This window comes from Perognathus longimembris, chromosome 1 (genome assembly GCF_023159225.1).
Source record: "Perognathus longimembris pacificus isolate PPM17 chromosome 1, ASM2315922v1, whole genome shotgun sequence".
Classification (NCBI taxonomy): domain Eukaryota; kingdom Metazoa; phylum Chordata; class Mammalia; order Rodentia; family Heteromyidae; genus Perognathus; species Perognathus longimembris.
In genome coordinates this window covers 3,169,817-3,185,046 of record NC_063161.1, presented here as the reverse complement: position 1 = coordinate 3,185,046, position 15,230 = coordinate 3,169,817, and the positions used below count along the sequence as shown (strand labels likewise).

The 15,230-nt window shown below is 69.0% G+C and overlaps 1 protein-coding gene across 1 annotated transcript in view; it reads right to left on the bottom strand.

Moving 5' to 3' along the window:
* The window catches only part of Wnt7b (Wnt family member 7B), a 39,365-nt gene extending 24,887 nt beyond the window's left edge, over window positions 1–14,478 (bottom strand). The window contains 1 exon segment of the mRNA XM_048349277.1: window positions 14,298–14,478. Coding sequence (XP_048205234.1) covers window positions 14,298–14,368 — 71 coding nt within the window. The 5' untranslated portion in view covers window positions 14,369–14,478.
* Window positions 14,479–15,230: the final 752 nt, after the last annotated feature.

Below are 15,230 nucleotides of genomic sequence, written 5' to 3'. Positions count from 1 at the left end.
GCTGTGCGCTGGGGTTGCTCCGCACGTTACCCCCGCTCGCCCCAGACAGGCCCAGCACGGCCCCCACGGTGGGAGAAACCTCCTCCCACCCCGGCTCTTCCCAGGTGCCAGGGGCCGGGGCCGGGGCTGGCGGGCTGCGCGGGCCACAGGCAGCGACGCCTAGGGAGGTATCACCGCATGCGGCTGGCTTTCCCATGGAAAGTTCTGCTCTGGGCTTGTCCCTCTCCGCTCCAGGGCCTCAGGACATGGGCAAGGTGCCAGGAGGAGGCGGCCAAGTGGGAGCCTGGAACTTTCCTTACCCCCAGAAAACAGCTCCAAGGAGAAGGGGCTCAGCCCAGGCCCCAGGGGGCGGTGGACGGGGCCTCGGGCTCAGGCCAGAGGCTGGCGGGGGGGGGGCCGGCGGGGGTGTTTTCTGCCACACCTGGCACTGGGTACCCAGCCGCCGCCACGCGGTTCTACTGCTGTGCCAGCCAAGTGCCGGGACACCCACGCACAGTCCTCTGGGGCAGCGGTGGAGGCTGGCGAGCGCAGTGGGAACCTGCCTCGTCCATGCCAGGAGAGGCCTCAGGCCCGGTTCCCGGGCCACGGTGCCTCAGTTTCCTCCTCTGTCCGTGGGCATGAGGCCGGCCAGAGGCACAGCGGGGCTGCCGCGGCGGGGGCCCCGTGCACTTGGTAGCTGGCCCAGGGTGCTATGCAGTGCGTGTGGGCCATGGCTGACCCTCCGGGCTGGGGTCTGGGGACGCACTCCGGACCTGCCCCCTGGACGCATGGCCTCAAGCCCCCGGCTCTAGCCACTGTGGGGTCAGTGGACACCAGTAGCCCACTCTGGGGTCCTGGAGGCGATGTACCCCAGCAGCCTGCCCACCCATGCCTAGGCCCACCCCAACACGGTCCTTCCTCTGACCCAGGGGTCTCTCGCCAGTAAGCAGGCATCTACACCACCCAGGCAAAGCTTGGCTGCTCCAGACCCCCTGGGCTGGGGGGGGGCTCCTTGGACAGCCTTCTTCCTGCAATGCCCTCAAGGAGAAGTGGGGTACACTCCTATCTCACAGGAACCCCGAGGCCGGGAGAGGGAGCAGTGTCTCCCCTGAACTCAGGACTAGAGCGATCCTACCCTCTCCCAGCCTTTGGGCGACACCACTGCTTCCTTCAGAAGACAACTTCCAAAGCCTGTCCTGACGGGTGGAAGTAAGTCCTTCATGTGTTGGATTTGTGCTGGAGACAGCGCCCGCTATGGCTGGACTGCGCGGAGTCCCCTCAATGTTCTGACATCAAAGCTTCAGGATAGATACCGTCACCCTCTTCATTCTCCTGGAACGGGAAGCCGGGGTCCGGGAAGGTGTTGCTGCCTGCCCAGCTCAGGCAGGCCGAGAGGAAATCCCCCACCAACCGCGGCCCGAGACGGAGACGTCCCCGGGGAAGGCAAAGGGCAACCAGTGCCCCCCACCCCCAGCACTGCTCCTGCCCCGGCGGACTGAGCCCTCCTAGAAGGGGGTCCGAGGGCTCCGTGGGGACCCCTCCCCCGCGGCGCCCCCACGGCTCCTGGTTTGAAAGTCCTCTCTCCGAGGGGCCACCAGAACCTGCACAGGCCCCACCTTCTAGAACCAGCCTGAATCCCCTGGGCCTTGAGTCTCCCACTCTTCCCACCAGAGCTGTGGGACCAGGAAGGGTCCCTGGGGACGAGGGCACTCCCTCCCTAGCTGGCCGGAACCTCCTGCCCAAGCCTGTCCCCAGTGTGGAAGGGCTTTCCCAGGGCAAGACCACATCCACTGGCCCCTGGCCCCCGGCCCAACCCGCAGGCCCCAGCCTGGGCCCCTCCCCGCCCCAGCTGTAGGCTACTTCTGGGTGGTCTGATTGGCGGGTGCAGGTGTCAGTCATGAAGCTGGCCCCGCCCCCCCCCAGGATTCCACCTCTCCCCTCTGCAGATGGTCCTTCCGACCACACCCAACTCTCATCTCAGATCCCCCCACCCCGGGGGCAGAGACCCTGCCTCACCTGACACTCAGACACCCCGCCACCCCCTTAAGGCGGGACGCTGGCCCCTTCACCCCCTGCAGACGCCAGGGCCCCCCCCTCGCCCCGGTTGAGGGTAGGAGGACCCCTCCACCTCTTCAATCCGAGTGGTAAGGACAGGCTGAACGAGCGCCCCCCCCAGGTCCCCCCGCTGCCCCGCCCCGCTGCCCAGCTGCCCAGCTGCCCCAGCCGGTCCAGCCCGCGCTCCCGGCCGGCCCCAGCACCTCACTCCGCAGCAGCGCTTCCTCCTTGGGCATCCTCAGGCAAACTATTTGAAGAATGTTCTAATTATCTGCGATCGGCCAGGAAGGCGGGCCTGGGTCCACTCATCCAGGAAGTCACCCCACACCCGGGAGGGCGGTGGCTGGCCCCCAGCCTCTCCCTCAGGTGGGCAGGCGTGGTTGTCCCTGCCAGCCTCTGAGGGGCAGGAAGGGGGTCTTCCTCGACTCTGCCCTCCACCGCCCCCCCCCCACGGGCGGGTCCCCGGGGGCAGGGGCTAATGAGCCCCTGTGTTCCTGCCTGACAAATGGAGACGTGACTGTCTTCTAGGGCAGGGGTTGCCCCTCAGACCCTCAGCCGCCCCCCACCGACGACAGACCAGCCGGCCTCACCAGAGCCAAGTTCCTGGGTCCCCAGACACCTGTTGCTCGGAGCTAGAGAAATCTGACCAGGGCCCCTGCCAGGGCCAGCGCCGGGCACCCTCAGGGCCCCTTGTCCATGTCTCTGCGATGGGAGGGACAGAACCGGTCTGAGCAGGTCCCCCCCCCCCCCCGCCGTGGGCCACCTCTCCTTTCTCAGGCCCTCTTTGAGTTGGCTCTACCAGAGCAGCCCCAGCTCCACAGGGGGACACGGGGCTGGGGGTGTCACACAGACCCCCTGGGCTGTCCCCAGCCTGTTTCCCATCTGGAAATCAGGGACAGTCTGCCCTCCTTTGGTAAATGGCCTTCCTTTCTCCTCACCCAGACAAGAAGAACCTGGACCCAGGTTAGGGTCCTGCCAACCAGGCCATCTCGCCTGTCTGTCCCCTGGCCTGCACCTGTGTAGGAGGGACGGGGGGCAAAGGGCCACCCTGGTAAGCCCCCCCCACCCACCCACCTACAGCAGCTACACAGGAGAGGCCTTGCCAGCCCAAACTTACGGAGGCCACCAAGAGAGACCACCCAGAAGGGCCCTGGAGTCGGCCAGGGGCTCGCCCGCCCGCCCCAGCAAGGGCAGATACCCCCCCAGGCCTAGTCTCAGGAATGAGGTCCCGCCTCTGCTCCCTCCCCCGCCGGCGACAGAGAGGAACTGAGATGACAGCCCAGGTATCCCAGGCTGGAGCCTAGAGGCCCCTCTGGCTGTAGGGTCTGAGTTCCAGTGGTGCTCAGGCTGACTCACTGGCCTCTCGGAGCCTCAGTTGGACCACCTCTCCTGGGGGGGGGGGGACAACGGCACTCACACCTCTCCCTGTAGCTGGCATCCCTGTCTGGGCACCCCGGAACCCTACCCCAGAGGGAGAGAAAGCAGGCTACGTGTACAAGGAACCGAGGTCAAAAGGGACAGAGGTCACCCCGCCCCATCCAGATGTGTGAAACCAGAGCCCCTGACCTCCAGACCCCGACCTCTGACCTCTGACCTCAGACACTGCCACGCCCCTACCAGACATGCACGGCCCTCGTGACGGGCCCAGTTCCGACCCACTGGGGACCAGATGTTTGCCTCTGGGGAGGGGGCACCCTGCCACTCCAGCAGCCAGACAAGAGCCTCCCTCTCTCCCCCACCCCCCTCCCCCTCTTGCCAGGAAGCCTGCCACCCCAGCTCTGCCCACTCCTCCCAGGAGAGTCGTCTGAGCCGGGACCCTGGGAGGCCCGGGCCCCAGACCTGGAGAGGCCTCCTTCCCGGAGCCCCCCGCGCCCACGGGGTCACCCAGCACGCAGGGGGCTCCAACCTGCCCTCGCTCACCTAAGCCTCGCGTACACCGTCTGGGGAGCCCCCTGGGCACAGCTCCCCCGGGGCTGGGCTGCGCCTTCCTGGGCCCCTTGGCCTCCGCTCGGATGCCTTCGGAGACGGTGCCCTCCCTCCCCACTGGCCCACCTCACTGGGAGTCCATCGCTCCCCCTTCACAGAGGGGGCTCCGAGAGGGGCGGCACCTCGTCCAAGACCACGCAGCACCCCAGCGGCGACGGCACGGTCAGAGCCGAGAGCGGGCGCACGCACACGGCCTCTTGCCCGGGCTGGGCTCCTGGGCATCGTGGGACAGGGTGAGTGGCCTCCTCCCCGGCGAAGGAGCCCGCATCCCAGAAGGCCGGGGCGGGCAGGGGGCAGCTCTCCCGGGGAGGGGCCTGTCCCCGTCTGTCCCTCTCTGGGAGGGCTGGGCTGGTGGCGGTCCCCCTCCGGTGCTCGGGGCCTCGTCCTGTCTCTCTCCACACCACCGGCCCGCCCCCCACGCCAGGCTGCCGGCCCTGCTGCTCCCGGCTCGGCCGACCTGCGCTCAGCCACCAGGCGCCTTAGCCCCTTGCAGGAGGCTGGGGCTCAGGAAGGTCCCCCCGGGGAGGCTGGCGTGCCCCACCAGGTACCCCACCCCTGCGGCATGACCACCCCGCCACGCCTCGGCGGCACTTCAGCCCACGACAGCAGGGGTGTGGCTGCAGGAGCCGGTATGGAACACACCGGCTGTCCCAGGAACCTGGAGACGATGATGGGGACAAGCCTGGGGGGAAGGGGGAGGGAGGGGGGAGGAGGGAGGGGAGTGTGAGAGGTTTCTACAGCCCAGCCCCCACCGCAGCTTCCAATTCGAGTTTGGGGGGGCCAGCATCTGGGCCGTGCACGTGAGGGGTTCGGAACACACTTCCGGGCCCTCCTGGCCGGTCTCCGTCATAGGCCGAGGGACTCCGACAAGCAAGCTCAGAGCGAGGGAGGGGAGTGGAAAGGGGAGGAGGGGATCTAGACCCACCGACTGCACGGGGAAACTGAGGCTTATGGAAGAGGAAGGGCGTCACGAGCCACGGCCAACACAGGTTCAGGGTACCACTGTTCCACGGCGAGGCGTGCTCAGTTCTAACCAGCTGGCTGCATTGGGCCCTTGACCTGTGTGAAATGCACCGCCGGTGGAATTCGCCAGAGGCTAGAGACCCACGTTAGGAAGATGTCCCGACAGCCCGGCAGGGCCAGGGTTCAAAGCTGATGTGCTATTCCCCTCCCGGCCCTGAGGCAGACAGACGCAGCAGCGGGCCCTGGGACCCCCTGCGCCCCGGTGGCTCGCGTGGCCGGAAACCTCCGAAGTGGGAATTGAGTCTCAGGCCTGCCTCCCTCCCAAGTCTGGGGTCCCCACTGGACAGGGACACCCAGCCTGGCCTTGAACTTGGGATCCTCCTACCCCTCTAGTGCTGGGATGGTAGGCTCAGCACTGAAGCTCCTCTGCACCCTGGTCATACTTTAACCGTTGCCGTGGGGAGAGGCCTGGGCCTCCTCCTCCCAGAGGCCCGGCTACCAGGAACAGCTCTCCTATCAGCAGGGTGGTGGGAGTTCTGAGCACTAGGATCTCCAGGACAGAAAGTTCTGGAAACGGGAGACCCTTGGGTGTCATGGGACGGAACTCCCCAGAAATGCTGGCCCAGGTGCGTTAGGGACCTGGCCGCCGGGCGTGGCTACTGGGCCACAGACCTGGGCACTTCCCCGCCGCCATTCTGCCACTGCCCACTGCTGGACCCGGCCCACCCCATCGAGAGCGGCTCCGCCACACCCCTGGTCCCCAGCTTGTTTGCCCCCGGGGCCGGAGAGCTCGCTGCCACGCCAGGAGTCCACCCTCAGGGACAAGGTGGTCCTGGGTGGGGGGGGTGGGGGGCCGGCTCGGGGGAGGGGCTGGGCGAGCTGCCTGATGAGACCGGGGAGCCGAGAGAGCACACCTGTCCCCACCCCCACCCCAGCAGCCAGCCTCGGGGGAGGCCCCCTGCCCCACACCGAGGAGGGAGGACAAACGGCCGTTTTGTCCTTGGCCCGCAGCGGCCGGCACCACACAATGACCCTTTCATGAGTCTGAGGGAGCCCCGGACTGGGGTTTCATCTGACAGGGGAGGGCGCCCGCCTCCCGTCCCCTTGGGAGGGGAGCTGAGCCCGGTCTGCGCTGGACGCGGGGCCGTGCAAAATGGAGGCTCTGCGGGGGCCCGGCGCGGTCCCTCCGTCCGCCAGGAGCCCAGGAGAGGTTAGTGCGCTGACCAGAGATGGTCTGGGGGACGCTCCGCCCAGGCCCTGGGCCGGCAGGTGCTCCGGGACTCAGAAACGGAGAGTTCCACCCTCCAGGCCGCGCGGCGGTCTGGGATCAATCCCAGTGGAGCCCTGGGGTCCCCAGGCATCCAAGGCAGGGTGGCCTCGGCCCACTTGCCCCTCGGGGCCCATGTGGCATGGGGGGGGGCGGGCGTGGGACTAAAGGGGCAGGAAGTGCCCCCGGAGGAGTCAGCAAAGTGTGTGAGTGAGGAGACAAGCAGGTGTCCCCTGGAACACAGCTCCCTTCTTTCACGGCTGCCCACCTGCCCTCGGCCAGCTCCCCACAGTGCCCGGGGGGGGGGGGGCCCCCTGAGCTCAGAGGCCCCTTCCAGCCCCCTTCCCTGGAGACAGGCGGCCGGGTTAGAAGCCCCGAGCCGCGAGGGCGCAGGGATCTGTCTGCCCCTTAGTAACCATGCGCCGGGGGCATCGCTTCCTTCCCCTGCAGTCCTCCTCCCTCTCCTTCCTTCAAACCCCACCCACGTACAGCCCCGAGGGAACACCAGAGTCCATCACTCCTTGCTGGACAAGCCCACCCTCCGGGCCTCTCCTTGCTCAAATACCTGACCACCATGTGTCTCCTGAGCAGACGCCGCGTAGTAGACACCTCAGGAGAGAAGAGGGTGGAGGGCAGGACCCGGGCAGGCAGGAAAGGCAAAGCTGGCCCGAGAGCCCAGATACGGCCGTCCAGTCGGGCTACCGAGGGGTCCCCTCCTCATTAGGCCTGAGGAGCTCAGGCTACTCGGGAGGCTGAGGTTGGGAAGATGATAGTTCAAGGTCAGCCTGAGCTAAAAGTTCACAAGACCCCCATCTCAACCAATAAAAAGCTGGGCACGGCAGAGGGGTCACCCTAGCCCCTTGGGAAGGGTAAACAGGAGGGCTGCCGTCATAAACAGGCTGCTAGGCTTCAATGTGAGGGTCTACTTGAAAAATAACGAAAGCCCACAAAGAAAGACCGGGGTCATGACCCAAGCGGTAGAGTTCCTGCCTAGAAACCTAGAGGCCCTGAGATCAAATCCCAGTGTAATCACCTCCCCCCCCCAAAAAAAGGGGGGGTCATCTTCCACAGGAGGAAGCAGCACAGAGCAGTGGGTCCCATCATGCACCTCTCCCCCCTTCCTGGGGTGGTGGGCCTGGCTGTGTTCTGTGGTTGGAGAGGCTCCGTGCGTCCCCTCTGGCCGCAGCCCTGCCGGGTCACCCTGTGAGCCATCACACCCCAGAGCTCCAACGACCACCAGACCGAGGCCCAGGGAGGCCTCCCCCACCCGGACAGACGCCACCTCCAGGCCGGGAGTGCCACACCGACCCCCGGGCTGCCATGCCAGGGCTGGGGCCTGATTCAGCGCCCAGCGCACGGAGGGTCACCCCACGGGGCTTCTGGGAGTGTGGTCAGCACCGCCGGCACGGCCACAGTGGGAGTCGGGAAGAGGCCTGGCCTCGGCAAGACAGTGGTGAGCACCCCGCCCCCCACGGCCAGGTGGTCGGTGAGTAACCGCCCTGTCACCCATGAGTCACTCGGCTCCCCAGAGCCGGCGGTCACCACGACAGGCCACACCGGAAGACCTGGGGAGGGGGGCTCGGCACAACCAACCACCACATCTGGGAGAGGGAGACCGAGACCAGAAGGGACCTGCCCAGGACAGCAGCCCAGCCTGGGCCTGGCTCTCAGCCCGGGCCGGGCCCCCACACCAGCTAACAAAGCACCACAACTTTCCTCGTGGCCTGTGGCCCTCACCTGCCCCCTTGGAGCCCTGCTGACCTCTACCGGCCCCGGGAGCTCCCCCTCTGACAACCCAGGCGCGCAGATGACGGGGCTGGCCGCAGCCGCCCGGCGGGGCTACGTTCAGTGACCGGCAGGGGCTCGGGGCCCTTCCAGGCCAGCACACCCGTCCAACTCGATCAGTGGCAGGGGCCCAGGCATGCATCTGGGATTCCCTGCGTGTGGACCGCAGCCCGGCACCAGGGGCTGGGAGTGCAGCCCGGATGAGAGGGGCAGGATCGACTGTCCACCAGCGCCTGCGATCGGAGCAATGGGATACCTTCTGGAGAGTTCTCTGCAACAGAGAACACAGCCTCCACCCAGGGCTCCTCCTAGCTGTGGCGTCCTCAGCAATCACAGGCTGCCCTCTGGGGCACATCGATGCCGCCGGGGAGGGGAGCTTAGGGACCCCCCCCCCCACCTCCTTCCACAGTTCTCGGAGCTCTTCGGCACTGAGCATCTGGGTCAGGGACTCGCAGACCAGGGCTTCTCACCTTACACGCTTTTCATTCCGCTCGTCCCGTGCCCACCTGGGCATCGGACACGGCAACCCGTCTCACACTCCCCAACAGGCCGAGTAGATCCTCCAGCCACCCGCGCCCTCCTCCTGCAGAGCTAAGCCCTGCTCGGGAAGGGCCCAGTCGGCACCTTCTCCCCTTGGGGCCAAAGACCAGGCTAGACTGGCGCTAGGTCGCAGCCGCTGAGGGCAGGGCAGGGACTGAGGCTGTCTTCCTATCACCCAAGATCATGCTGGCCCCAGCACGGGCCTAGGGATGCTTGAGAAGCCACTCCTTTAAAAAACAACAAAACAAAGCAAAACGACAGCCCAGGAAGCCGGTGGTACAGGTGGGGGTGGCACCTGCGTGGTAGACGGCTGGGAAAGCCTGCGGCCACCACCTGCCAGAGGGGCCCTCAGCGGACGGGCGGGCGGGCGGTGGGGCTCCTAACTCTTGCCTGAACCACCCCTCCCTGAGCCCAGCCCCCACCCCGCCCCCAGGACCCCAGCACCTCCCCGGGATCCCCAAACCTCAGCTCCAGCTCCAAAGACTTCCCCAGGTGAGGTTTAAGATTCAGATGCCAGGATTCTGGGGGCGGAGGCTCCCTGATACCGGGGCTCCCCCCTGCCACCCCGGCTTGGGCGCTCGGTGGGGAGATGGAGCACCAGAAGCGGGACCTTCCTGCCCGGCGCTTCCTCAGCCCCGGGGACCCCACGGGTCAGGCGGTGCCCGCCGGGCCCTGCGCCCTGCCCGGCCCGGGCGGCCTGCAGCCCCCACCCCGGGCGATGCCTCCGCAGCGGGCCCGAGCGCCTTCTGCCGGGACCTTGTAATTAAGTCCCACAGCCGGGAAGCCGCGGCCGCGCAGCATCTGGCCGCGGTTGCGAACTTTTGTTTCAAGATGCGCGACTATTTTTAGAAGGGGAGCAGCGGGTAGGATAGTAATTTCCTAGGGGCTGGAGGAGCCGTTGGCTGCGTCTTTATTAGAAGGGGGGGGGAGTGGTGGGGGGCTTGGCGATTTATCAGGCTGGCGGTCGCGGGGAAGGAGGGGCGCGCGGCCCCCGGGGCTCGGCTGCCCCCTCCGGCCGCTTCAGGCGACCCCGGACGTGGCCGGCGTGTTAAGGAGGGGGCGGGGGAGGGGAGGGGGAGAGGGAGAGGGAGAGGGAGAGGGAGAGGGAGGGAGCCGCCGGCTCTGAGGTTTAATCAGTAGCATCCAGCTTAGATTCCCCCCAAACGGCGGTTCCATAAATCAAACTCCTTTTTAAATCCGAGGCCAGCGCATATGCGTCCCATTAGGAATCCCGGGAAGCCACGGTTTCAAGGACGCGCCCCCTCGGCTCCCGGGCCCCGGGACCGGGCCCTGCCCGGAGCTTCCCGGAGCCGGGTGGGTGCTGCGCCCACCCCGGCGGCGCGCGCGCTCCCGGGCCTGGCTACCTGGGCGGGACCCCCCTCCTCCTCGCCCCCAGGTGAGGAGCCAGCGGGGCGGAGGGAGGCGCCTCCGCGACTCCGGGGCACAGCCCGACCCTGTCCTCCCTGTCTGAGGGGCGCAGCACGCACGTGAGGCCGGGCTGTGCGGTGGGGCCACGGGGCGCGCGCGACACATGCGTTAGGATGGGGAGCGGGCGGGTCCCCGGCTGGTCTAAGGGGCCCGGGGACCCCTCCCACACCGGCCCTGCTCCAACGCCAAAGCTGGGACTTCTCCCCTCCCCACCCCGCCGTCCCGCCCCGGGGCCACCTGGCCGGTTCCCCGCCCGCCCGCCCGCCCGGCTCCAGCCCGCCCGCGCCCGCGGCACTCACAGGTAGCTGCCGCTGGACAGGAGGAGAAAGATCTGCGGGCAATAGACGGAGAGGAGCGCGCTGCGCGCCCACGGCAGGCGCATGGTGGGGCCGGCGAGCCCACCCGCGGGGCTCCTGCGCCAGCGGAGGCCGGGGGCGCCGGGGCCCGTCCCGGTGCGGGGCGGCGACTCCGGGCACTAGGGGCCGGGGCTTGCGCGCCGGGGGCCCGCGCTCGCCCGCGTCCCGCCACCGGGGCCACGCATCGTGCTGGATCTGGGGTGGCGGCGGCGGCGGGTGCTAAGGCCGAGAGGCAGGGGCTGGGGTCCGAGGGGCGGGGGGGGAGGGTGAGGGGCGCCTGGGCGGTGGTCTGGGCCCCTCGGTCCGTCGGTCCGTCCGTCAGAACCGGCTCTGTCGCTAGCTGCGGCTCACGTCTCCAAGTCTCCCGAGGCCTGCAGCTGCCATTGGCCGGGCCGCCCCTACATCCGCCTCCTCGGCGGGCGGGTTTTTTTAAAGGGGAGGCTGACCAGAGGCGCGGCTGGAGCCGCCCCCAGGGGTTGCCCGAGTCGCCGCGGCGGGGATGTCCCGGTCCCTGCCTTGGGCGAGCCAGCTGCCCGAGCCGGGCTCCGGAGAGCCCCCTGCGGGGAGTCACCGCGCCCAGGCCCCTGCGTCCCGGAGGGGCTGGCCCGGCTTGGCGAACATGTGCTCCTGCGTGCGTGCACCGGCCGCAGCCGGGCAGCCCGCAAGGGCGCAGGTGTGTGCACGCACGGGGCACCGGGGCCGCACCTCCGTGGGCGAGCAGGGGCTGCCCAGCCCTGTGGTGCTGACCTGGCTGGGCGTCCACACGGGGGGGGGGGGGAGGTGTCTGGCCCCTCACATGGGGATCCCAGAGCCTTCCCTGCCCCCGGAGCCCGCTGGGGTGGGCGTGCAGTGGGGGGGGGGGGGTCCACCAGGACTGGCTCTTCTCAACAAACCGCCCACTAAGGATTTTTTTTTTAAACCTAGAAACACACATTTAAGGTCCTATCTCCTGTTGTCTGCCAAGCTTTGCCACCTCAAATGGCCACGGAGAGAGCCGGAGACCCCGTCCACCAAGCAGGGGATGGCGGGAAAGTGGCCAGCAGGGCCACTGGTCCCGAGGAGAGGGTGGCGAGGCTCCGTGGCCTGGCTCGGCACCTCTCCCCCCAGCACCCGGCAAGAATGCCACCTTCACCCGTTCCCCTTCCAGGCCCTGGAACCCCTTTGCTTCTTTCTCTCTCTTGGCCACAAAGGCAGGAGCTGGTCAGGTTGGTCCCCTGGGCCCAGACCAGCCAGACAGGCTGCTCCCTGTCCTGCTCTGGTCTCCTCCAGGACTCAAGCTTGAGAGCTGCTCCGTCTACAGAGGCCCCCGGTGCCTGTCTCCCCTAAGCCATCGTGCTCTGGAATTGCTCGAGGCACATCTCTCCGGGGACCGGGCCGGCTGCATTCTGGCTCCTGTGTGTACGTGCGCGGCGCCGGCTGTGGGGCATGGGTGCTTGGTGAGCTCCCAGGAGGGGTGGAAGGAGGCTCTCAGGTAGAGGCCAGGCGCTCAGCATGCAGGTGAGCTGGGGGGGGGGGGGAGGGGATACCGCCCCTGACACCCAGTGTCTCATTTGCAGTTAGAACTCGGCTGAGATGCAGAGACCCTGGGGTCCCCTGCCTGGAGGAGTCCCCGGGGGATCCCTGCCGCACCTTTGACCTCAGGGTGTTTATTGGGACAATTGCTCATCCCTGCCTGGGCCAAGGCCCCGGACCCAGGCCCCGGAAGCCCCGAGGGGGGGGCTGCTATCGCTCGGCTTTCTTCCATGGAGGGCACAGGGCTCACCCCAGGCACCTGCCAGGAGCCGAGGACGGAAGGGTGGGCTCGGGGAATCTGCAGGTCCCAGATCCGCAGACCTCCCCCATCCACGGGGCACCCACAGGACGCAAACTTTAGGTCCCCCCTGGACCCAGGTGCCCCTCTTACGCCTCTGGTACCACAGAGAGCTTGCAAGGTCCAGAGTGGGCCTCAGGTTTCCGTGGTGGTCATTCCCCGGGTCTGCGGGGACTCTCTTTGGGGGTGTTGGCTGGAGACAGGCCAGGGGAGGGAGGAAGTCCCTGGGGGCTCCTGGGCCGAGCCAGGGCCTCCTCTAGCGCCTCTTGCTCACCCCTTACAGAGGGAAGTGCGTGCCTGGGAGGCCAGCACGGAGGCCCCCCCCCCCCCCGCCATCTGTCCTCAACGCTGTTCACAAGGACCAGAGGCGCCATCCAGGGACAGGCAGGGGCGGGAGCCTCAGGAAAGGCCACACAGACCTCCTCGCCCTTGGGGCCAGCCGAGGAGCCCAGGCAAGGCGGGGTGGGGGCCCGGAGCTCAGGTCCCACTAGCCGAGGGGGGAGGGGCTGCTTTCTGAAGACCCCTCTGGCCGAACTGATGCTGGGGAGATGGATCAGCAGTGGAGGCCAGAGCCCGTCCAGGCCCAGCTCCGCCGGTGACTCGGCCTCTGGCCCGCTCACACTCCGTTTTCTAGTTCTTAAGCCCCAGAGAGCAAAACCACCCAACTCTAGGGTTACTCCAAGCCCACAGGTGGGGACACAGTGCTAGAGCCAGGTAGCAGAGCCAGGGCCTCACGAAGGTCCCCTGGGGGAGGGGGGCTGGAAGATCACCACTGCGGGCTGCAGAAGCCTGGAAACAGTGTCCTGCCCTGTCCACCCCGCCCCCACCCCCAGCGGGCTCAAGGCGGGCACCCCTCACCTCCATAAACAAACACCCAGGGACACAGCCTACCGGCAGCCCTACAACAAACAGAGCCACCAGCAGCCACAGACACACCCGTCCAGGCCTGCAAGGGCCGAGGAGGACCAGGCTTCTCGCCTGGCCTCTGAAGCCAGTGGCTTTGGTCCCCACCAGCTCTGGGCTTAGGGTCTCCACCTGTGAAATGGAGGAGGGTTCGAGAAGAGGGAGGGTGGAGAGGAATCTCAGGTGTGCTTTCGCCTCTCGCCTGGGTCTGGGACTCCCAGATCCCCGAGCTCGCCCTTCCTACAGCTCTGCTCCCGGCCTACGTTCCCTCCTTCCCCAAGGCCCGGGAAGGTCCGGCCCCTCGGCGGGCCAGGTCGCGCACAGTAGGAGTGCGGGGCGCCGCGGGGCACAGGTGCCCGCAGGTGCAAGGGGCGAGAGGCCCACGCCCAGCAGCGGGTACCCCCGTAGGTGAACATTGCCTCTGGGTCTCACCACCCCTCCACCCCCAATCGGGGAAGGCCGAGACAGATTCTGTCTAAAGGAGATCGCGGCTCAACAGGTAAGAACTCGGCTGGGTTCAGGAATGTGGAAATACGACTCGGAGCAGCTACCGCAGCGAGCAGCGAGCGCGGCGCGCCCGGAGCCCGCCCGCCCGCCCGCCGGGCTGCGCGAGGGGGAGCTGGGAGCGAGGGGGCCGGGCCCAGGGCCCCGGGCGGGCGGGGGCGCGGGCCCCGGACGGAGCCCGAGGCGGCCCGGCCGGCCCCGCGGCCCATCCTGAGCCAGCCCGACGAGTTGTCAAGGTAATTTCAACACGTCCGGGTGATGGATAGAGACGAAGGGCTGCGGCGAGGGTGCCCGGCCTACGCGCTCCCAGGGGGTGCGCGCCCCCCGCCCCGCCTGGCCCCGGCTGCAGCACGGCCCCCGCCCCTCCACCCCGGCGCGCCCTCCCGGGCGGCGGCGAGCGCTCGGGCCCGGGCTCGGCGCCCATCGCGGCCCGGGGGAGGGAAGGCGCGTCCCACCCCCGAGGCCTGGAGCCCCAGCGGGTGAAAGTACGCGCCGGGCGGGCACGCTCGCCGCTACCCGCGAGCCCGCGGCGCCCTGGGCTCGGCGCCCCTCCAGCCCGAGCGCCCCGCGCTCCGGGGGTCCGGCCGGGCTCGGGCGAGCGTCCGACCCGAAGGCCAGCGCCGGGGCCCCGGAGCCCCCCGAGCGCCCTACGCCCCTCGGATCGCAGGGACCCCGGGGAGGCGCCCGGGCTGCCGCCCGCCCTGCCCTCGGGGATACTCACCCCAGCTTCACGTAGAGGACGCCAAAGCAGAGAAACACGTAGAAAATCCACTTGCGGAAGTTTCTGTGCATGATCCAGGGAGGGGGGCTGCGCCATAGACAGCTGCGGCCGGAGGGGATGTGCGGACTGGGCGGGGGCCGGGCGGGGGGCCGGGGCGGGCGGGCGGGCGGCGCTCAGCCGGCGCTGCGGCTCCCGCGGGGGGCGACGACCTCGGCGCGCGGGGCCACCATGGTGAGCCCGGGGCGCCGCGAGCGCCCCGGGGTGGGGGGGAGGGGGGCAGTGACCCGGGCCGGGGGGCCGCGCGCTCGGAGCCCGGGGGAGAGCCGGTGGGGCCCCGCGAGCGCGGGACCGGGGTCCGCGGGACCCGGGGGCCGGGCGCGGCCGGCAGGCTGACGGGCGCCGCCTCCTCGGGCTCAGCCGCCGGGGGCCGCGCGCGCCTGCGAGGTGGCGGAGGCCAATGTGTCCGCACTTGTCGGCCTTCCCAGGTGACTCGCAGCCCGGGCAAGCGAGCCGCCAGCCAGCGAGCGAGAGAGAGAGCGAGCGGAGCGCGCCCCAGGTAGGAGGACCCGCCTCCCGCCCGCCCTCCGCGCCCGCCCGCCCGCCCGCCTCGCGCTCCCTCTCACTCGCTCCCCGGCGGGCGCACCCCTCCCTTTTCCCCTCCCTCCCCCGTGACACACACACACACACACACGCACCTAGCCCCGGCCCCCCTCCCCGGGCCAGCTCCCTTCCCTTCCCATCGCGCTCTCGGGACTGGGGCGGGAGGGAGGGCGGGGAGGGCCGGGAGGGGGAGGGGGCGGCGGGGACACCTGCGCTCCCCGGCACCCGCGCGTTCCGGCGGCCGCCCCGCGCCTCCCAGTGCCTAGTGGGCGAGGGCGAGGCCACGCGCCCCATCGCCCTTCCAAGTGCGCCCCTCCGCCCCCCCCATCGGCC